The 24,855-nt window shown below is 33.9% G+C and overlaps 1 protein-coding gene across 2 annotated transcripts in view; it reads left to right on the top strand.

Annotated features, from left to right (window-relative positions):
* Positions 1–24,855, top strand: part of Rab28 (RAB28, member RAS oncogene family) — a 91,790-nt gene that overhangs the window by 55,031 nt on the left and 11,904 nt on the right. For both annotated transcript variants that reach the window (XM_076864781.1, XM_076864782.1), the window contains exon 5: positions 21,707–21,810. In XM_076864781.1, coding sequence (XP_076720896.1) covers positions 21,707–21,810 — 104 coding nt within the window. The remainder of the gene's footprint in view (positions 1–21,706; positions 21,811–24,855) is intronic.

Genomic DNA, 24,855 nt, shown 5'->3' with positions numbered 1-24,855 from the left:
AATTAGGGCTCTATCTGAAGTGTGAGGAGTAAAGATTTGTTCCCAGGATGTAGGCTCCCTATTTACTTCTCTTATTGTTTCTCTTGCTGAGAAAAAACTTTTTAGTTTAAGTAAGTCCCATTTATTTATTCTTTTTATTAACTCTTGGGCTATGGGCGTCCTATTAAGGAATTTGGAGCCTGACCCCACAATATGTAGATTGGAGCCAACTTTTTCTTCTATCAGGCGCAGAGTCTCTGTTGATATCAAGCTCTTTGATCCATTTTGAGTTAACTTTTGTGCATCACGAGAGAAAGAGGTTCAGCTTCATTTTGTTGCATATGGATTTCCAGTTTTCCCAGCACCATTTGTTGAAGATGCTATCCTTCCTCCATTGCATGCTTTTAGCCCCTTTATCAAATATAAGAAAGTTGTAATTTTGTGGATTGGTCTCTGTGTCCTCTATTCTGTACCAATGGTCCACATGCCTGTTTTGGTACCAGTACCATGCTGTTTTTGTTACTATTGCTCTGTAGTACAGTTTGAAATCTGGTATCACTATACCTCCAGATTCACCCTTCCTGCTTAGAATTGCTTTTGCTATTCTGGGTCTTTTGTTTTTCCATATGAATTCCATGATTGCTTTATCTATTTCTACAAGAAATGCCGTTGGGATTTTGATTGGCGTTGCATTGAACCTGTAGAGAACTTTGGGTAATATCGCCATTTTGATGATGTTGTTTCTGCCTATCCATGAACAGGGTACATTTTTTCATCTTCTAAGATCTTCTTCTATCTCTCTCTTTAGGGTTCTGTAGTTTTCATTGTATAAATCTTTCACCTCTTTTGTTAGGTTTATTCCCAAGTATTTTATTTTTTTTGAGGATATTGTGAATGGGGTGGTTTTCCTCATTTCCATTTCAGAAGTTTTGTTGCTGATATACAGGAATGCCTTTGATTTATGCGTGTTGATTTTATATCCTGCCACTTTGCTGAATTCATTTATTAGATCTAGTAGTTTCTTTGTAGACCCTTTTAGATCTTCTATGTATAGAATCATGTCATCCGCAAATAGTGATATTTTAAGTTCTTCTTTTCCTATTTTTATTCCTTTAATTTCTTTTGTCTGTCTAATTGCTCTGGCTAGTATTTCAAGAACTAAATTGTATAGAAGTGGTGAGAGAGGGCATCCCTGTCTTGTTCCAGATTTTAGAGGGAATGCCTTCAGTTTTTCTCCATTTAGAATGATGCTAGCCTGAGGCTTAGCATATATAGCTTTTACAATGTTGAGGTAAGTTCCTGTTATCCCTAGTTTTTCTAGTGTTTTGAACATAGAGATGCTGTAATTTGTCGAATGCTTTTTCTGCATCTATCGAGATGATCATATGGTTCTTATCTTTAAGTCTATTGATGTGGTGAATAACATTTATTGAGTTCCGTATATTGAACCAGCCTTGCATCCCAGGGATGAATCCTACTTGATCATGGTGCACAATTTTTTTGATATGCTTTTGTATTCGATTCGCCAGGATTTTATTGAGAATTTTTGCATCTAAGTTCATTAGAGATATTGGTCTGTAGTTTTATTTCTTTGAAGTGTCTTTGTCTGGTTTCGGGATCAGGGTGATGTTGGCCTCATAGAATGAATTTGGAAGAGCTCCTTCTTTTTCTATTTCTTGAAATAGCTTGAAAAGTATTGATATTAATTCTTCTTTGAACGTTTTGTAAAACTCCGCTGTATACCCATCCGGTCCAGGTAGTCTTTTGATGGCTTCTTCTATTTCTTTCTTTGTTATTGGTCTGTTTAAATTGTGTGCGTCTTCCTTACTCAATCTGGGCAGATCATATGACTTAAGAAATTTATCGATATCTTCACTATCTTCTATTTTATTAGATTATAGGGTTTCAAAATACTTTCTAATTATCATCTGTATTTCTGTAGTGTCTGTTGTGATATTGCCTTTTTCCTCCCGTAGGTTAGTAATTTGAGTTTTCTCTCTTCTTCTCTTCGTTAGCATGGCTAAGGGTCTGTCGATCTTATTTATTTTTTCAAAGAACCAACTTTTAGTTTTATCAATTTTTTCAATGGTTTTTTTTTTCAATTTCGTTGATTTCTGCTCTGATTTTAATTATTTCTTGTCTACTGCTACATTTGCTGTTGTTTTGCTCTTCCTTTATAGGGTTTTGAGATGTAGTGTGAGTTCATTTATTTGTTGTTTTTCTCTTTTTTTGAGGAATGAACTCCAGGAAATGAATTTCCCTCTTAAAACTGCTTTCATTGTGTCCCATAGATTCCGGTATGTTGTGTCTGTATTGTCGTTTATCTCTAAGAATTTTTTGATTTCCTCCTTTATGTCTTCTGTAACCCATTGATCATTCAGTAACATATTGTTTATTTTCCAGGTGATGCAGGATTTTTCCTTCCTTCTTTTATCATTGATTTCCAGTTTCATTCCATTATGATCAGATATGGTGCATGGTATTATCTCCACATCTTTATATTTACTAAGAGTTGCCCTATGCCATAATATATGATCTATCTTTGAGTAAGATCCATGTGCTGCTGAGAAGAACGTGTATCCACTTGATGATGGTTGATATATTTTATATAAGTCGGTTAAGTCTAGGTTATTGATTGTGTTATTGAGTTCTATAGTTTCTTTATTCATCTTTTGTCTGGAGGATCTGTCTAATGGCGATAGCAGTGTGTTGAAGTCACCCATAATTATTGTGTTGTGGTCTATTTGACTCTTGAACTTGAGGAGAGTTTGTTTTATGAACGTTGCCGCACCATTGTTTGGTGCATACAAATTGATAATTGTTATGTCTTGTTGGTGGATGGTTCCTTTTAACAGTATATAGTGTCCTTCTTTATCCCTTTTGATTAACTTAGGTTTGAAGTTGATTTTATTCGATATGAGTATGGCCACTCCTGCTTGCTTTGGAGGGCCATGTGAGTGGTATGATTTTTCCCAACCTTTCACCTTCAGCCTGTGTATGTCTTTTTCTATCATATGAGTCTCCTGAAGGCAGCATATTGTTGGATTTGTTTTTTTAATCCAGGTTAATAGCCTATGTCTCTTGATTGGTGAATTTAAGCCATTAACATTTAAGGTTACAATTGAAATATGGTTTGTACTTCCAGTTATGTTTATTTATTTATTTATTTATTTTAGTTTGGCTGGTTTTTCCTCTTTGGTTATTTTTCTCCCCCTTTACTGAGATACCTCCCACTGTTAGTTTTGGGTGCTATTTTTCAATTCCTCTTCTTGTAGTATTTTGCTCAAAATGCTTTGCAGTGCTGGTTTTCTGGCTGCGAATTCTTTTAGCTTTTGTTTATCGTGAAATATTTTAATTTCATTGTCAAATCTGAAGCTTAATTTTGCTGGATACAGTATTCTTGGTAGGAATCCATTATTTTTCAGCGTTTGAAATAGGTTGTTCCAGGATCTTCTCGCTTTCAAAGTCTGTGGTGAAAAATCAGCTGTTAACCTAATTGATTTACCCCTGAATGTAATCTGCCTCCTTTCTCTCATAGCTTTTAATATTCTCTCCTTGTTCTGTATGTTGGATATCTTCATAATTATGTGTCTTGGAGTTGGTCTATTATGGTTTTGAATGTTTGGGGTCCTGTAAGCTTCCAGGATTTGGCAATCCATTCCATCTTTCATCTCTAGGAAGTTTTCTAGGATTATTTCATTTAATAGGTTGTCCATTCCTTTGGTTTGGACCTCTATACTTTCTTCTATCCCAATGACTCTCAAGTTTGGTTTTTTTATGACATCCTATATCTGTTGGATAGGTTGCTTGTGAGTTTTAAGCATCCTTTCTGTGTTGACTATATTCTTTTCAAATTGATAAACTTTGTCTTCATTATCTGATATTCTGACTTCTACTTGCTCTAGTCTATTTGTGATATTCTCGTTTGAGTTTTTAATTTGGTTTATGGTTTCCTGCATTTCTAGGATTACTGTTTGATTTTTTCAAAAATCTCTATCTCCTAGTAGAGCTCGTTCTTTGCCATTTGGATTTGTTTATTTATTTTGTTTTCAAAATATACTTTCAATGCTTGGACTTGCTGTCTCATGTCTTCTCTAATATTCCGTTCCATCTGAGTTAGGTATGCCTTGAGTTCTTTCTCTGTCCATTTTTCTGATGCCTCTAGGTCCTTCTGTAGATTTAAGTTGTTCTGCATTGTTTGTAATCCTTTTTTCCCTTGTTTTTTCATGTTGTTCACGTTACTTTCCAGCTCTGTTTGACTGCTGTGTTTTTGCTTTCTCCTATAAATTTGTTTTGGCTTTGTATATCTCTGTTGTCTCTCCTTTGTGGTGGGAGACTATGCCTAGAGATGTTCGCTTTATTGTACTTTAAAGCTGATTCATTCAATTTATAAAAGGCTTCCAGATTCTGTATGCATATAGTGATTTGTTGTTTGTTCTTCAGACTTTATGTTTAGGTTAAGTGCTATGAAGGTATAAGGGTTAGTATGTCTTGGCTGCTTTAGAAGATTGCTCTACTGAAGGGGGAAACTAACAGTCGATTGGATCAGGGTGTTGGTAGTAGCTAGGTATTTAGGAGCCGTATAGACAGCCTCGAAACATTCACCTATTTGCATTTAGACAATTACACGTAATGGAGGACATAATGTTTGGGATGAAAGTTGGGGGGTAGGGGAAGGAAGGTGCTCTTAAAAAGAAAGGAGAGGGAGATAGATATAATAGAGGAGAATGGAATGAACAATAAAACTTGAAAAGGGAAAGAAAGAAGGAAAGAGGGAGAGAAAAAATAAAATAAAATAGAATAAGAAATAAAATTAGGTCTTAGAGATCCATTTTCTTCTCTTCCAGTAGGCGGAGCTGTGCCCTCCGAGCTGAGCTTCTGCGCTCTATATGTCGACAGCAATCCCTGTAAGGCGGCTCTTGGGAGTCTCTCAATCTTGTTATTCCAGAGCCGTTTCACTTCTTCGGCCCCTCCTCCCCTTCCTCCTGCCAGCCAGCCAGGTCCTGCTCACCAGAGGTGGTTCCCCAAGGATCTGGTTACACTTTCAGCCCCACCTGTGCCCTATTTCCCAAACGACTGAGCACTCTCTCTGTCATTCATCTAAGCTCCAGTGCTGTGGAGCTGTGATCTGGGAGCCAATAGTTTAATTTTTCCGGACCCCTTTGGTAGGCATGCCCTCGGAAACTGGCAGCTAAGACCTTGGGTGTCGCCACTGGTGGTAAGGGGAGATGGGGATCGAGAATCCCCTCTGCTTCCCTCAGCCCCTACAATCACAACCACTCCGCTGGCGGTAGGAGGAGTTGGGGGTCAGGAGTGCCCTCTGTTTCCTTCCGCCCCTACCGTCATGCCCTCTCCGTTGGCGGTTGGGGGAGTTGGGGGTGGGGAGTCTTCTCTGCTTCCCTCCGCCCCTACAGTCACGCCCACACCACTGGTGGTAGGGGGAGTTGGGGGTCGGGAGTCCCTTGGCCCTTACGGTCATGCCCACGTAGAGATTTTTGAAGTTTCCCAGTTGTTTGTATCTGGTGGGGGTGGGAGTCACACACCTGGTAAAGTGGATTCCACTGGGAAGGTATCTCGTTGGCCGAACTCTGGTGACGTCACCTCTCTGCTATGGCAGGCCCCAGGCTCCTTGCTGGAGTGTACGAAGGAAGGGGTGGGACTGGCTTGTCTCTGGTCTGATTCAATCTCTGGTTTTAGTTCCTGGTTCGCTATTTCATAAAGGCTTGGTTAAAGTCCCTTCATGTTGCCTGCCGAGCCGGGCGGGCGGCGGTCATTTGCAGGAGTGGGGGGCGGTCGTTCGCAGAGCCGGGCGGGCAGGGGCCGTTCGGCAGTGGCCGGCGGGACTGGACCTTTGCGCTGCGTGGCCGAGATTCACTCGTCTGGGGCAAACTTTCACCTCCAATAAACTTACTATTTCCCGGCAGGTCTCCTTTTAGTGTAATTTTGCTAGAAGTTTCTCAGCAGGAAGAATCTAGGCGGATTAATGCGTCTCTCTGATCCCGTTAATGCGGAGGTATTGAAAGTGCTGCCTCCCCGCCGGCCGCCATGTTGGATCCTAAAGCTAGGTAGTGAATTATGATGTGATAATTATAAAGTACTATCTAAAACTTTTTCTTTTTGGCAACTTTTAAATTTGAATGATCTGTTTCAATGACACGTGATTCATCATTGAAACTGATTTCAGTATCTTGTTTTCAGTATGATTAGTTAATTCCTATTAGATGTAATATATTTTTACTGTATATTTTGATTTGTTGGAACCAGGCAGAATAGCCATTATGCCACTTTTGTCCCCCAGTGAGATTTTATTACAATGTTTTATTTTCTTCTGAGGCTGTTATGTACAGAAGACAGTGTAATGAAAAAATTGTTGAAAAAATTAATTATAAATTGGGAGTTCCCAAATATTATTAAGTTTTTGTTAAAAATACTATTAAATATTGGTGGAGTAACTTTACAGCTTGTTCAAGTACAAGAAATCATTGATATGTTTGTTTATTTTCATATGTATTTTTTTCATGTAATGTTTTTAGTCAGTGTACTTACTGTTGCTGTGTTGAAAGTTTTTTAAAGTTTTATTTTGAAGAGTTAACTAAAATGCCTATTGATTGGATTTCCTATAGTTAACTCACTTTTCATTTTGTGATTGTTTCAGAATTTTAAAAATAACTTGTCAAGTCTTATAAAGGGGGAAAAATTAATCAAGGGTCCAGCTTCAGTGACTAACAGATTGTAGTAAACTGGGAAAATGAGAGAGTTGGCTGCTGAGGAGTGCAAAAAATTTCTGTTATTGATATCACTTGGAAAACTATATTGCTTAATTGTTCTAAATTCCCTAGTGTAGTCTTCTGTTTTTCAGATAATGAGTATTCTGGAAAAAAAAATGGGAATCAGTAGTGCCCATAATGAATACAGTATTCATTCTGAAAATTAAGAATTTTAATCATAAATGTTAATTGTATTTCTGACTTTAATGGATGGAAGCTTGATGGCCTTTCTGAATAAAAGTTTTTTCTTGTAGTAGTTAGTAAAAGAGTATCAGTAGAATCAAGTGATCCATACTACAAGAAAGCCACCTATCCCCAGAACTGTGTTTCAGTAGTACATTTAATTTACCATATATTCCATGTAAGTTCTCTTTTGTTTCTTTTAGGTGTAAACTTATATGTTTGTTATAAGATGGCCTCCATGAGATATGCTTCTGTTTTTTTTTAATAAGAATCAACATTCTATATTTGAATATACTTCAAAGTTAAAATGTGTAATTCAGTAACACACCCCAGTAAAAGGAAGCCTACTAGTTTTAAGTCAGATATTGAACTAGGATTTTGGCTATGTATACTTGCGAGATCAGAACATTTCAGTCTTTCAGCCAAACAGTTTATTTTTCAGCTATAGATTTAAATTCTCACAAGGACACAGAAATATTCTATAAAAAGGCTGAATCTTTTGAAAATGAATACCTGAATGTGGAGTTTTAAAAATCCCCAGGAATTGGCAGGCTGATGCAGGAGATCACAAGTTCCAGGCCAGCCTCAGCAACTTAGACCCTGTTCCAAAGTGAAAAATAAAGAGGGCTGGGGATGTAGCCCAGTGGCAAAGTGCTCCTTGTTTCAATTCCCAATGCCAAAAACAAAAGAAAAAAAAAAACTCCTCAGGAGTGAGTCTCAAATCCTATATTATTATTTTCTGTAATTTGGGATTAACCAAAAATGTAAAGTGGCAGTTGTCTGAAAATAAGCAAAAAATAGGTGGGTATTGTTAAAACTTCTCAACTGTACATGTCCATTTTAATTTCTGAAAAGAAATGCTGTTTTGGTTTTAAAATTGAACACCAAAGTTGGTTGGTATAATTTTGTTTCCTTTCTTATTCCAACTTCTCCTCACCACTGCCATTTATATACATAAAGTTATAATTTGATATGCTAATATATTGGGACTATGAACTGAATTCTTTGCAATGAAGAGTATTTTTTGAAGGTTGAAATTACATTCCACCTTTTTTAAGGTTCCCTTTTTTAAAACACTGAAGTTTACTGATTATATTCTATATTTTTTATATGAATTGGTGAAAATTGATTAAATTTTGTATTTAGTCTTAGGTTCATTCAAGAATGGATTTTACTTTTTTCAAAGAGAATTCTGAGAGGAATTATCTTATGTCTTTTCTTTAAGTGAAACCATTTTTTTTTTTTTTAGAGGAAGCATTATTTTTGTACATTATTTTTGTATTTATTTACTTCTTGGCTTATTGACATTTTGGGGCAACATCATTCTGAGAGCTTTGTACATTACAGTTTAATATTACAATCTAAAAGACATTTTATAATTGACAAAATGATTTCAGTTTTATTGTAATTTAAAAATGTTTCTAAAATTAGTTTGATTAAGATATATTTTGGTAATTTTAAATATATAATTACATGTTAGAATGTCACTAATATATTGTAAACATTTGCACACATTCAGTTTCTTCATATATTTTAAAGTTTCCATTAACTTATTTATTCCTTCATGAGTGCCTTTTATTAACAAGCACAATGGTGGGAGAAGACAGTAGGATATTGTTGTCTGATGATGCACTTGATATACAGGGAGCTTGGCAGGAAGAAATGGCCAGAGGAAAATTAAGAGCAGAGATACTAAGGGATGTGCAGGAGTGTGCCTTGAAGAGAAGTGAGGAAAAAAAGGCATTCCAGGAAGAAGTGAAAGAATGAATAAAGCTGCAAAAATTAGTAAATAGTATGAAATATAAGGGGGATTTATAACATTTTGTCACAGCTGCAAAGGTGCAAAGCTGGAAGAATTGAGAAACAGACAAATGTTTTGAGAAACTTAGATTTTATCATAAGAACCATAGAAAGCCTATAAGGGTTTTTCAGCAGAGGGGCAGTTTGAGCAGAGGTGTAGAGCAGAGGGTCAGCAAACTAAGGCCCAAGATCTGTTTTTGGATTACCCATTATCTGAGAATGGGTTTTGCATTTTAAAATGGTAGGGAGAAAATAGAAGGAAAATATTTTTATGAAACTTGAAAAATATGTGAAATAAAATTTCAGTGTCCATAAATAGTCACACTTATCCTCTAAGTATTACTTATGACTGCATCTTTACTAAAACGGAAGAGTAGTTGCTTCAAAAAATGTATGACACAAAGACCCTAAAATATTTTCTCTCCTGGCCTTCACAGAAAAATCTTTCAGATAGCTGGTCTAAATATACCAATTAAGATATAGAGATAGAAAAGCAGTCCCAACTGTATTGGGACTACAAGGAACTGGTAAGGATATAGATAGTATGAACAACATTAGCCAGCTGGACCTAATTTTGTGTTGATAGAACATCCCTCTGACAACAGGAGAGTACATGTTACTTTCAAATACACATGGGATGTTTACAATGATGGAAAATATTCTGATCTAGAAAAAATGAATTAATAAATTTAAAAGAATTGAATATGTTCTCTGTGATGAAATTGAACCAGAAATCAATACCAGAGACATATCAGTAATATCACCAAAATATTCAGAAATTGAGTGACTCGCTTCCAAATAGATTGCAAGACAAATAAGAAATTACAATTATAAAAATTTTGAATTGCATAAAAAGAAAACTGCATATTAAAGTTTATACCATATAGTCAGAGCAGTATTTAAAGGAATATGCTTAGCATTATTAAGTGCTTGTATTTAAAAAGAAAAAAAAATCCTTAAAATCCTTGCTTTAAGTTCTATCTTAAGAAAATAGAAAATGAATTAAACCCAAAGCAAGAAGAAAGGAAAAAGGAAAGGTTAAGGGAAGAAAAAAAAAAGTAAAAAATACTAACACATTGAATCCAGTAATATTCACAAAGGATATTACATTATGATTATCATGGAAATGTAAGACTGGTTTCATATTTGAATCAATGAGTATAATTTACCATGTATATAGACTAAAGAAGAAAAGTTATACTATGATCTCAATAGATGAATGGAAGCATTTGATAACATTTAATATCCATTCATGGTTTTAAAAGAAGCTGTGTATAAGCTAGGAATGAGAAAGAACTTCAGAATTATAAAAAACCTGCAGTTAATGCATATGTAATGGTGAAAGAGTGAATGGTTTCCATTTGAGATCATGTACAAGGCAAGGAAATTCACTTTCACCACCCCAGTTCCACACTGTTAAGGTTTCAGCTTTTAAAAACAATAAGAAAGAGGTAAAGACAATTTACAGATTTAAAAGGAAGAAATTAACTACAGGATTCTCAGGTGATATAATTAGTACATAGAAGCTCTATATTGAGACAAAACAAAAACAAGACATAATGAAAGACAGCAAATACACCATGTTCAAAGATATAAAGAATCGGTATTATAAAAATATCACTTCTCAGATTGATTAATTGATTCAGTGTTATTTTAACCAAATGCCCAAATAAGAATTTGTGTTTGTATTGTTTAAGCAAACTAAATCTGAAATGCCTATAGAGGATAAAGGACCACAGATAGTTACTAAAACACAGAGTAAAGCATTTGCCATATTAGTTATCAAGACATAACTAGTTGGTTCTCACTAGATGTATGGTCTTACATAAGTCATTTATCTTCTCCACAGCTTGGTTTCCTCATTTATCACATAATGATTGTTGTGAATATTAAATGATTTAATACATGTGAAATGCCTAGAAAACAGTGTGCTGCTGTATAAGTCTTTGTTATTCTTATTGCTGTAAATTCTATGGCCATTAGGGCAATTTTCTGTTTACTCATGATTTCTTGTTTTTATTTTAAATTATATTGTATTACTTCCCCTCTTCCCGTATTTCTAACATATACAATCATTATTGGTAATTGGAAAATAGGAGAAAATATAAAGAAGGATTTAAAAACCATAGTATAGTTGCCTAATCAAGGCAGTTCTTCTGTTCTTTGTAAGATGCCATGGTATGCTATTATCTAGGCAGGGCAAATATATTTTTTTTTCTTCACACATGTCTGTGTAAGAATGATATGAGTGAAACTGGGCCTTATTATATCTACTTATTATACAAAACTTTTCTAATAAGCCTATCTAGTCTGTGTGATTATGAAGTTTTCTAATAAGAATTTCTATGAGAAATGCCCAAAATTAAATTAAATGCCCCAGATTGTATTAAAGGATGTTTATTAATTTTCCAGTTCCTTTAGCCTTTTGTTTGATATGTGAGCAAATGCTAATCTTCTATATAATTTATATGCAAATATTACATAAAAAGAGGAAAAATTGTAGTCAGCCTCAAATATAGAAAGATTTTATTCACTGGTGCTATGCCCTCATTTACACCCACTATCTAATTTAAACTGAGGTAATAGGAGAAGTATTTAGGCATTAATTTGCTCCCAGAAGAAATTTGGGGATGGGTAATCCAATTAATGGTACTTCAAGTTGAGGAAATAATATGAATTTTTACATTCTCTCTGACCTCTTGATAATTGTTGCTGTTGATGGTATTTTGGTGTCTATTGAATTAAGATATTCATTGTTATCTCCTCAGAATCTTTATAAGAAGAAAAAAAAAAAGAAAAGTGAGGATCTATCAGAATCAGGTGATGAGTAATTAAAGAGGAGAACCCACAGGATTCATGATAGGTAGATAGATAGATTGGGAGGGTATGATTCTATGATTAAAAGGTTGATAAAAGTCATTGGGAAAAAGGCAGAAGACTATGAATATTTTTGCAACACTGATCATATGAAAAATTAGTAAGACAAGAACATCCTGTATTTCAGTTTTAGTAGGAATTTTATTATAAGAAAATATAGATCTAGAGGAGTATATAAAGTGTGTGTAGTATAAAGAACTGTTCCTGGGTGAGGCTCAGCATTGCCAACTCCCCAGAGGCATGTCATGTGCTTTTCTTCATGGGTCCCCTTCTGTCCTCCCAGGTAATGTTTTAGTTAGCTTTTTTTTTTTTTTTTTTTTTTTTTCTGCAGTGACCAAGCACCTAACAAGAACAATTAGAGGAGAAAAGGTTTATTTGGGGGCTCATGGTTTCAGAGGTCTCAGTTCATAGATGACTGACTGTTGCTCTGGGCTGCAGGTGAGGCAGAATATCATGGCAGAAGGGTGTGTGGGGGCGGCTTACATGATGATCTGGAAGCAGAGAGACCCTACTCACCAGATACACTATATCTACTCCAGAAGCATACGTTCAATGCCCACCTCCTCCAGCCACACCCTTCCTGACTTCAGTAACCACTCAGTTATATCTCCATCCGGCATTATTCCACTTCTGAAGTTCTTGCATTGTGTCACATGAGTTTTGGGGGAACACCTAACATGTAAACCAAACAAGTAACTTTGTTCTTTGTCCTGATCTTTGCTTCTTCTTGCTTTCAGTCTCTTGTGCTTCACCAGATTTTAGTTTTGCCATTTTAGAATTTTATGTAAATGAATCATTAATGTATTCATTTGTATCTTGTCTCAACATGTCTATGAGATTTATTTTTATTGGGGTGTGAAACTCTACTTAATTTTTAGTCCTATGTAGTATTCCTGTAAAATGAAGGAATAAATATTATTTTAGGTACAGTTGATATTTTGTGTTAATTTTAAGAATCTAGAAATATTTTTCTTCAATTAACAAATACTTTGTGGGTGGCTATTGTATTGGGCCCTTTTTTATGATGTTCTTCATTTGTTTTTTGTTTGTGACTCCATGTAACAATAGAACCAAATGAGTATAACTGCAAGAATAACAAGTTTATTTTCTCAGAGTATTTGACTTCATAAAATATTATTTTTTTTCCTCAAAACCATTATGAAAAATTTGAAAGAAAAGTTCTAAACTAAGAAGAATCTTTGGAACAAATGTGACAAGTGTCCTTATCATAGAATGTGCTTACACAAATTGATAAGGTAAATACATGAAACCCAGTAGAAAATGGGGAGAGGAAGGAAGAGACATTTCATAAAGAAGTATGAAGGCTAGTACACAGGAAAAATGCTAAACTTCATTGAGGTCTTTAAATTTATACTAGAAATTAAAGTGGTTTCTTTGATGCTACCCTTTTTCTTTGAATGTTTGTAGAACCCATTGATTTTTAGTTATTTTTATGAGAAGGTTGGTTTAAGAATCTGCAAAGTCAAAGTCAAGTTCTGCTAATTTTTTAGTTTCTTGCATTAAGCAATTCTTCTAATACGGCGTGATTTACTATGTCATCATAGAAAGACAGCATTAGAGAGTGTACATGGCAGGGTAAAATTAAACACATGCTCACAATCAAATTAATGTATTTCATCTGTCTTCAACTAATAACAATCTGTCATGTTATCTATCTGAGTAGGGGCATAAACAGTTTATTTTGTGTTTGGAGTAACTTCCTGGAGGTAGTTAATGTGACAAGTAGTTTGTTTGAATTGAGTATAACCAGATCAACACTCTAGATGTTTCCTTGATAACCTAAAAATTACTGTGAAAATCTGTACAAGTACTATATTTGTATTTTGCTTTTACTTCTTTTAAGTTAGACAGTGACATTTTTTATAATCATTTCACTGAGAATATTCTGTTCCTGCTATTATGTATGGATTAAGGAGCAAAAATAGTTTATACTTTTGAACATTTTCTTTCCATTGTCGAGAGTAGACATTAATAATATAATTAATTAGCATCTATAGAACTTGCCCTTTTTTAAAAACATGAAATAACATTGTGATTTGAATGAAAAAAGTCATATTCATTATAGGACATGTTCTTTCTTATAGCATGTTGAAAAAGTAATATTTGGAAAATGAAACATTGTAAAGTTTCAGGCCAGTATGAAAAAACATAAGTGCTATATTGTAAAGTGTTTCAGAATTTTAAAATTTTTATTAAAAATTTATATCATTTTAGTCTGTTCAGTGACTCTGCTTATAATACATTTACTGTATCTAATTTCTAAAAAAATCAATTACATTTGATACTATGTCTTTGACTACTGTTCTGGCCAGTAGTATCAGTAATTGTTTATGTAGATGCCATGGAGATCCTTGAGTAAAGATTCCTGAATGCTAGTAAATGAATAGAACTTAAAAGGGAAGTATTTATATAATTGGTTTATTAGCACTGGTGTGTAGAAGTCAGCATATATACATATTTTTAAACATGTAAATCAAGTTTAATACATTATTATGGAAATTTTTACTTATTATGGTTGGGCTAATCATGATGGATCATTTTAAACATTGTACAATTACACAACTGGTAGGTACAGCTGCAAGTCCTTCAAAAAGGACTAAATAATCAAGTGCTCAGGCAAAAGCATATGTGATATTCTTCTATAATGCTTATGGGCTCAGTTTTATGATTCATTGTTGCTAATACTTTAAAAGTACTAACAAGTAAATAACAAGCAATATAATAGATCACACTTAAAAAATTATAGTGACTTTTTAAAGTTTCTTGGTCTTTATTATTTTAATTAGAATTCTGAATAAACCTTGTTAAGTGATTATCACCAAAGCTGATGCTCTTTCTTCTTGGGTTTTGAATTGGATAGCATATTTTTAATTCTGGTGCTACTGTAACCAGCTTTGGAATTTTGGTCAAGCCACTCTGTACCTGTTTTTATTATTATTATTATTATTTGTGTGTGTACAGTTGGAATAAAGCTTACCTATTCTTCAAGGTTGTTATGATGTCCCAAAGGGTTTTGTAGATTTTGAAACCACTTGGGTTGTTTCAAAAGTCTTCTAAAGTGGTTTCCCTGCTTCTATTTTTGCTCTCCAACCTTCTTTCTCCTGTAGCAATCAGAATAATTTTTTTGAAATGCTAAAGATTGCATTGTGCTATTGGTTACAGCCTTCTACTGGCTTATCATCGCTGTATTTGGATCATAACTTCATGATGCTATAGGTACCTACTCTTGCTCATTATGCTTCTTTGTTTTCCTTATGGTACTCCAATCTTGTCCTCTTCTGATTGTCCTCTCTGCTGTCCCAGTAACCGAAACATTTATTTCCCTGAACCTCCTCTTAACTTGTTCTGCTCGTTTTTATATTTAGATCTCAGAACAAAGAGGTCTTCCATGGTAACCCTATATAAAATTGTTGTTATTCTGGTGCCTATCCTTCTCTTTCATCCTCTTACTCCATATCTGGTTCATTCTGCCTCTCCATTTTAGATTATGGTAATTGTAATTTTCTCATTTATTTACATGTTTGTTTATTTATCATTCTTTCTCTCTCATGAGTCTGAGGGTAAGGATAACATCTAATTTGTTCCCCTTTTTATTGCTTATGCTTATTAGTAGCACAGTGCTTGACATATAATAGATACTCATATCAATTTTAATAAATTTATTTGAATCTATTGTTTTACCTCTTTTTAAAAACATCTGTGGTTTCCCAGATATACTGTTAATATAAACCATTTTTAGGTTGACAAGTGTGTAGGAGTGTAATGACTTTTCCAGAGGAAGAAAAAAAATCAGCTATCTGTAAGTATCAAACTTGCCGTCTTCTATTTTTAAAGTTATAGAATAGATATGGATAATTATTTATTTTTACAAGGTGGCTAAACAGTTATACTATTTATGACATGTAAAGGAGTACAACATTTTTTATCATTTGTAATTTTCTTCTGAATAATCTCTGAATTTAGAAACCATCATCACTTTGTGTAGTCAGTAGAAGAGCTTCCAATAAAATGAGAAAATGAATGTGGCACCCATTCTAATATGTGGCACCCATTAGGATTTTCCTTTGAAGGTTATAATTTTTCCTTGCTCAAGTGGCCAGGAATGTGTGAAGTAGGCTGGGTGGAAGCTGCAGCTGCACACTTGATTTCCTATGTGCATATAAACTTCTTAGCATCTCATCATAGAAGACTTTCATTGCCCAGGCTGCTAATGTCACCAGATCAGGTTTTTTTTAGATGGTTTTGCATGCTATTATTTTTGTAAAAAATATGCATCCTTATGCCTGTGTTAATTTTTCCTCATTCTTCAGTAGTTAGTTGAAGTATCACCTTCTCTGTGAGATCTTTTCAGTCATCCCCAGGCAGTTTTAGAAGTTGTCTTTTTCTATATTCTTGTTGTAACTTACCTTATAGACCTCTATTACTCTCTTGGTCTCTGCATTTCATTGTAGAGTACTTTTTGTACATGGGTTCCTTTTGCTTTCTCATTATTAATCAGTTAAAAACACCAAGTAGTTATGGACAACTATAGTCACACTGGCTAATACTGAGTATGTGCCATCACATACCATGTACCTTACCATCTGCTCATCACTAATCTGTTTCCTTTACAGGTGTTATTTTATCCACTGTAGCCACCTTATGAGAGAGATACTGTTTTCATCCCTGTTTTGTACATGAGAAAACTGAGAAGAGATTAAGTGATTTGCCTGAGATCCCATAGATAATAACAGAGCAAGGAATCAAACCTAGCCACTTTGGTTCTGGAGAGTGCATTCCTCTTTTTCTTTTTAAAAATATCTATTTTTAATTAATTATTTTTATTGACAAAATTATACACATATATGTATGTAATATACATAAAGCATATATTATGGTTAGAAATATATACACATTGGGGATTGACTGAATTAAGCAAATCAACTTAATGCATTATTTCACATAGCATTTTTTTGTGGTAAGAACACTTTAAAATCTATTCTCAACAGTTTTCAAGATTGTAATATATTGTTATTAATAAGATAAAACATGACAGGTGCTGGCAAAGATGTGCCTACTATTGGGGAGTTTGTTCTTCACTGTCACACCCTACTTCCTCATCAGATAAATCAGTGAATAATTGAAGAACTATGATTATATTCAGCCCAAGTTTCTTCTACATTTGCCTTAATACAGACAATTGAGACATTAGAAAGTTATTTCTTGTGGGGCTAGTTCTTATGAATTATCCATCATCTATGGATCAATGAACATCAAAGGACATTTCTTGGGACATGAGAAATTTTTTTTTGGTAATGATGCTTTCTTCATGATGACCTTTGATCTAATGCAGTTTTTCCTAGAATTGTTTACTGTTTATTAAATACCCTTTACTTCCTGTTGCTCATCACAGTCTGTCTCTGTATCTTAGTATACTGGTCACTTTATCCTGGAAGTAATCTGTGTAAACAAATTTGAGTCCTTACATAAGTTTAGGGGAGTGATTGTTGCATTGGAATCAGTAGGGCCAACTGAAAGATGAAAGTAACAGCTTTAGATTCAAAATTCTCATGTGTTGCTTTGGAACCAAAGCTGTGAAACTCAATGAAATCAAAACAAAAATAAGAATGCATGTTACTTAAAATATCTTTGGGTGAAGTGATATGGAGTGTGTGGGAGACACAGTTCTTAAGGCTGATTGAGGGGTATGTGAAGAGTCATTTTCTGATTTATTTTTATATAAATTTGAAGTTTTCCATTAAAGTATTTGGGAGTTTCTGATTATCAGAAATTCTAGCTTGGGTAGGCTGTGTTTCCTTATTATTGTTGTTAAAAAAAACATAGCAAAATTTACCATCTTAATCATTTTTCAGTGTATAGTCAGTAAAGTAGCATACTTATGACATTTTGAAACAGACCTCCAAAACTTTGTAATCTGGCAAATCTGAAATTATACCAACTTCACTTTCCTGTCTCCCTTCATCCCTCTGATAGCCACCATTCTACTTTTTGTTCCTATGAATTTGACTACTTTAGTTACCTCATGTAACTGGAATCACACAGTATCAATTGTTTTTGGGTGAGTGGCTTATTTTACATTGCATAACATTCATCCATGGTGTAGCAGGTGACAGGATTTCCTTTCTTTTAAAGGCTGAGTAACATTCCATTGCATGTCTGTACTGCATTTTGTTTACTCATTCATCCATGGATTGAGCTGTTCCCACCTCTGGGCTCATGTGTTTAGTGCTGTTATGAACAGAGGTGTGTTAATATTTTACTCTTTGAGACTCTGTTTTCATTTCTTTAGGAGATATACCAAGAATTGATGTCTGGATCATATGGTGGTTCTATGTCAAGTTTTCTGAGGAACCGATATATACTGTTTTCTATAGCAATTGTGCTGTTTTACAGTCCCACCTATAGCTCACAAGGGTTCTGACATCCTTATCAGTACTTCTGATTTTTACCCCCACAGTGGTGGCTATTTTACTTGGTTTGAGGTGATATCTCTTAGTAGTTTTAGCTTACATTTCTGATGATCATTTTGGAAGAACTGTCTGTATAATTCTTTTGCTTATTTTTAAATGGGGTTACTTGGATTTTTGTTGTTGAGCTGTAGGACTTAATCTAGATATTAATCCCTTATCAATAATGATTTACAGATATCTTCTCCCATTTTGTAGATTTTTTACTCTGTTGTGTGCTTTGATGCAAAAAACATTTTAAAGTTTAATTCAGTCATTTTGTCTATTTTTTTTCTTCTGAAAAATCATCTCTAACTCTAATATCCTGAAACTTTTCTTCTGTTTAGTCAAAGAGTTTTAGTTTGGGGATTTTTTTGGTTAGGTCTTTAATCCATTTTGAGTTAATTTTTGCACATGATGTAAGAGTCCAACTTCATTCTTTTTCATGAAAGAATGCCAAAAATTTACCAACATTTATTAAAGAGGCTGTCCTCTTCCCTTTGAGTAGTCTTGACTGTTGAAGGTCATTTGGTTATATTATATGAGGTTAATTTCTGGGGTTTCCATGATGTTTGGAAGTCTACATGTTTAAGCAAAGTGAAGTCCTCAGTCAACATTTCTTTTATGACTTGCTTAACTCCTCAGGAAATTCTTGTTGTTCAAAAGTAGTGATACTAAAATAACACCGCCTTTTGTTAACAGAATTCACAAAAGACTAAACGATAGTGATGGGTAAAAATTGTTGTTGGGAATTCTTGGGATAGAAATTTCATAATTTGACTTGGAGGAAGGCAGGGAGGAAAAAATGAGCAGTACTCTTAATCATTTTACACTGAGTGGACAGTGTCTTTAGAAGCACATATGCTTTTTGGCATTCATAAAGTTGTGGTGCTTTCTTTTCAAAAATTTATTTTCATTCCAGCTAAAATAGCCATTCCTTCTAGATAAAAAAATATTTTTAATGAAGAATAAATCATGTTGAAAATATGCTGCATTTTAGTTTAATCCTTCACACAAAGTCATTGTGATAGTTTACTGGATAATAATTTTAAGGATGCTCTTAATAATAGAAGAAAAAGATTTTCTCAGTGTCTCACTGAAATTTCATCATTATATTCTATTTATTTATTTATATAAATTTTTAGTTGTAGTTGACACAATACCTTTATTTTATTTATTTATTTTTATGATGCTGAGGATTGAACTCAGGGCCTCAAACATGCTAGGCGAGTATTCTACCACTGAGCCACAATCCCAGCCCCCATCATTATATTTTATATCTTTTTTCTATTTAGAACTAATTGTTCCATTGTCTTCGTCCATGAGTACTGCCATAGCAAAATACATGAAACCAAGTAATTTATAAACAAAAGAAATTTATTTCTCACTGTTCTGGAGATTGAGAAGTTCAAGATCAAGGTGCTAGAATGTCTGATCAGTGTCTGATCAGAGCCCCATGTATGTTTCCATGATGGCATCTTGAGTGCTCTGTCCTTTCTGGTGGAAAGTGGAAAAGCAAAAGGGGATGAATGCTGTGTCCTCACATGGCAGAAGAGTAGAAGAGGGCAAACCCATTTCCTCAAGCCCTTTTATCAGAATTCTAATGTTACCAACGAAGTCACAGCCCTCATGACTTAATTACCTTCTAAAGATCCTACCTCTTAGTACTATCACATTAGTAAATAAATTTAACATATGATTTTGTGGGTGGCATTCAAGCCAAATCCTCTAGTAACCAAGCCCTCTTAAATGCTGCCTACTAAATTCTAACACATCAGAGAAGAGCTTTGTAGGGAAGTTCTTGAGAGCCTTTTGTACCTGTTATCTCATTTTTGAGAATCTCAGCTAATTAAAATAATTTTTATAATTTTTAAGGGCCTTTTATGCTCACAGTATTTGTAGTGGCTTTTTCAGAGACTGGACTGTATATTTTTATGCTGGATTTACATAGCTACAAAACCCCTCCCACAGCAGAAACAGTAATTTTCTTCCATTGCCTGCCTAACATGGTACCTGGAATATAACAGGTGCTCAATAAGTGCTTATTAAATAAAATATTTTTTTTTACTGACCAGTGATATAGTACTGTCTCTTCATGGTTACCTTTATTGGGAAAAATTTTTGTTTGGATAGTAAATTGCTCAGTTATAATTTATATGGTAGATGGGGAGATGGGAAGAAGGAGTGAAGATTAAAAGGGAGAAAGACAATGACAGACTGTTTCATTAGAAAACACAAATTCAAATAGACTTTCAATGACACAACTTCATGTTTTTTTAATTGGATATAAATTTCATTGGGGCTTTTTTTCCAGAGACAGAATTAATTCTTATTGAATTAGGAAAGTATTTTAGTTTCAATATTATGATGAACTAGATGTATAAACATCAGTGCTAATAGCTTAGTATTTTAGTCTTCCACAAATTGGTGCTTGTGGCATCTGGACATTTTTTGGCCTGGTTTTTGTAAATAAGGTCTCAGTGATGTTTAAGGAATAGCAACTTGTCTAAAAAAGAAGAAGAAAAAAAAGAACTCTCTATTTTCCAAGGTAAGCAATATAAATGGTCTCAGGAATCCCCCACTACATCAGAAATCTCCTGGAGAAAAATCCTTTGAGCCTACAAACTAAGAACCTTCGATATAATTTTAAATAAAGCCTTTTATGAAGCATGAGAACATTTTTTAGTTGACAATCAATTGCCACTATTATGTAGGCTTACTAGATTTGCAAATTTACAAGTTTTTACAAGTCAGTTGGGTCCCTTCCTCAGGAAATAGGTTTAAGATTTTTTTTCCTCTATTGACTCAAAGAGTCTAGTTGTCCTTAAGTCCTGTGAATGTATTTGCCTTATAATTTGACAGCATTGAGTCAACACCCTTATAGGGTCTGTAGCGTTGTAAAAGGAGAAACTGTTCAATAAAGAATCACATTTGAAAAAAAATAGAGTGCTGGATAAAAAAACAGTATTGGATATGAGGTCTGTGCTGTACTTTAAAGTACTTTCAGCTATTCAAAGGGACATATCCTTACCCATAACTCCCCAAGTGGACACTTTAGAAATGGAAAAAGAGTTGAATGTGTCTTTATGAAATTAAACCATGGCTGTAAATAAATTAATATAAATATGTAATGTAATATTGATCTCTTTTGGCAGAATACTATGTATTTGTGTTATTAAAGTTTATAAAGATTACAAAACTGTTCTAATTATTAAAAGTAAACTGTTTCAAAATAAATATGTTTGGGTAAATATATCTTACTTTCAGTTAATCACAATGTTGAAATGCATTATGTCAAGTAGATTTTTTTTTTGAGCCTCATCAGTGTGTTTAATTTATATAGATAATAATATGACAGCTCAACTTTTTTTTAAAGCCCATATGTGTCAGTCATTGTGGGCTCTACATGAACTAATTCTGAAAGAACTCCATATTAAAGAAATAAATTTATCATTTCAAGTTTATTAATGTAGAAACTGAAGCATAAAGAAATTAAATAAGTTGCCTAGCATTATACAGCTAGTGTCTATACTAGGGTATAATATTGCAAAGTTAGTCAAATTTAAACATGTAAAAAATGTTTTGATTGACTCTCATAGTGCATTTTTTTCCCTCTCTTTAACACTTTTCTAGTTGATTTGGAGCATATGCGAACAGTAAAACCTGAGAAACATTTACGATTTTGCCAGGAAAATGGTTTTAGTAGCCACTTTGTCTCAGCCAAGACAGGAGACTCTGTAAGTAAAATAATGAATACTGTGTATTATAAGTAATGTTTTACTTTTATTTACTAGTATTCCTGGGCAGTAATCTTCTATTTCTTAAATTTTGAAACAAATTAATTCCTATTGAAGGCATAAAAGAGATAACATGCTTATTTTGCTTATCTTATTTTTATAACTAATTTAGTATTATTTTATTATTTTAAGGAATATTAAAATTCAAAGAATTAAAAGAATATAAATCACTCATAATCCCCACATCCAGAGGTGACTGTTCTTTATTTCATGTGATTCCTTTTAGTCTTCATTTTTTAGTATTCATAAGCACTAGTACTGCTACTGCTAGCAGTTTTCACTTATTGAGTACTTACGCTGTGACAGGTGTTGTACTACCTTGATTATCTCCATTTCAAAGGTAACTCTTATGAGAGGGCATGTAAGAGGGCCCAGGTTACCAAGCTGATAATTAGTGGAGGTAGGACTGTGACCAAGTAGTGATGTTAAGGGGCCCCTCTCCAATCCACAATAAATATTAAAGTGTTAAGATACAATATAGAAATACTTCTTAAAATTTTATTTACTATTTTTATCTGAAGAAAACTTCCCCATATCATTTAATATTATCAGATAGATTTAATAATCCATTAGATAAATGTTTTAGAATATATTTAACCATGTTTATGTTGTTATGTTTCTAAGTTTTGAACATAATGTTCTAATGTAAAATTTTGTCCATAAGATTTTGATGTTTTGATTTTTTTTCTTCAGATGGAGTCTTTGATAAGGGATTGAAATATTGTAAATTACTACCAGAAAGGCTAAATTATAGTCCCAGCATTGTATGATTATATACTACTACACCCTTTTTAACATTGAGAATTTTTTTATTTTAAAGTCTCTATCAATGTGGCAGGCAAAAAAAAGAAAGAAAGAAAAGGAAAAGAAAAAAATACTTCACCATTGAAATTTGAATTTCCTTGAAATTAAAATTAAATCTTTGAAAATTTCATTAACTATTCATTTTCTGTTATTATCAGTTATAATTTTCTTTTTTTTAAATTTTTTTATTTGTTTTAATTCATTACACATGACAGTGCAATGATCTTGACATATCATACATTTCAATCAGATGGGGTATAATTTCTCATTTTTCTGAGTGTACAGGTTGCAGAATCACATTGGTCATATAGTCACGTATATACATACAGCAATAATAATGTTTGTTTTATTCTGCTATCTTTCCTATCCCCCCGTCCCCTCCCCTCCCCTCCCATCACATCTCTCTATGCAATCTAATGTGACACACTTCTTTTTTTTCCCTCACATCGTCATACATGTATTCTGTATAATGATGAGGGTCTCCTTCCGTCTTCCGTGCAATTCTCCTTCTCCTTCCTTTCTCTCCCACCTCTCTTCCCTATTTAGTGGTAATCTTTTTCTCATGCTCTTCCTCCCTACCTCATTTTGAGTCACCCCCCTTATATCAGAGAAGACATTCGGTTTTTGTTTTTTAGGCATTGGCTAACTTCACTTAGCATAATCTGCTCTAATGCCATCCATTTCCCTGCAAATTCCATGATTTTGTCATTTTTTAGTGCTGTGTAATACTCCATGGTGTATAAATGCCACATTTTTTTTTTATCCATCTATTGAAGGGCATCTAGGTTGGTTCCACAGTCTAGCTATTGTGAATTGTGCTGCTGTAAACATTGATGTGGCTGTGTCCCTGTAGTATGCTGTTTTTAGGTCTTTTGGGTATAGTTCAAGAAGGGGAATAGCTGGGTCAAATGGTGGTTCCATTCCCAGCTTTCCAAAGAATCTCCATACTGCTTTCCAAATTGGCTGCACCAATTTGCAGTCCCATCAGCAATGTATGAGTGTACCTTTTTCCCGCATCCTCACCAGCACTTGTTGTTTGACTTCATATTGGCTGACATTCTTATTGGAGTGAGATGGTATCTTAGAGTAGTTTTAATTTGCATTTCTCTGATTGCTAGAGATGGTGAGCATTTTTTCGTGTATTTATTGATTGATTGTATATCCTCTTTTGAGAAGTGTCTATTCAGGTCCTTGGCCCATTTGTTGATTGGGTTATTTGTTTTTTTGTTGTTTAACTTTTTGAGTTCTTTGTATACTCTAGAGATTAGAGCTCTATCTGATGTGTGAGGGGTAAAAATTTGTTCCCAGGTTGTAGGTTCTCTATTCACCTTACATATTATTTTTCTTGCTGAGAAAAAAACTTTTTAGTTTGAATCCATCCCATCTGTTGATTCTTGGTTTTAACTCTTGTGCTATAGGTGTCTTATTAAGGAATTTGGGGCCTGACCCCACGTGATGGAGATGAGGGTCAACTTTTTCTTCTATTAGATGCAGAGTCTCTGGTTTGATTCCTAGATCCTTGATCCATTTTGAGTTAACTTTTGTGCATGGTGAGAGAAAGGGATTCAATTTCATTTTGTTGCATATGGATTTCCAGTTCCCCCAGCACCATTTATTGAAGAAGCTATCCTTTCTCCATTGCATGCTTTTAGCACCTTTGTCTAATATAAGGTAGTTGTAATTTTGTGGGTTGGTCTCTGTGTCCTCTATTCTGTACCATTGCTCTACCAGCCTGTTTTGGTGCCAGTACCATGCTGTTTTTGTTACTATTGCTCTGTAGTATAGTTTAAGATCTGGTATAGCAATACCACCTGTTTCACTCTTCCTGCTTAGAATTGCTTTAGCTATTCTGGATCTCTTATTTGGTTTCAAAAAATTCCTATGACCATTTTTATATTAAAAATAACAATCATTTGTTATACTTTTTTTTTTTTTTTTTTTGGTAAATGCTCACTGCTATTCAGGGTTTAATTTGTTATTTTTTTTTTCCTTTTGGTGCTGGGGATTAAACCCAGGGCCTTGTGCATGACTGCTTTTTTTCTTGACAATTTCATCCAAAAAAAGTTTGAAAATTTTCTGTGATTTAATCTTTGCTATTTTTCTAGTATGATATCCTTTATAGTTTTTATGACTAAGGTAAATATTAAATAGTATAAAGGGTACTTCATTTTGCGGGGTGGG

The sequence above is a fragment of the Callospermophilus lateralis genome, chromosome 8 (assembly GCF_048772815.1).
Source record: "Callospermophilus lateralis isolate mCalLat2 chromosome 8, mCalLat2.hap1, whole genome shotgun sequence".
In the NCBI taxonomy this organism is placed as follows: domain Eukaryota; kingdom Metazoa; phylum Chordata; class Mammalia; order Rodentia; family Sciuridae; genus Callospermophilus; species Callospermophilus lateralis.
This window is presented reverse-complemented; position numbering and strand designations above follow the sequence as displayed.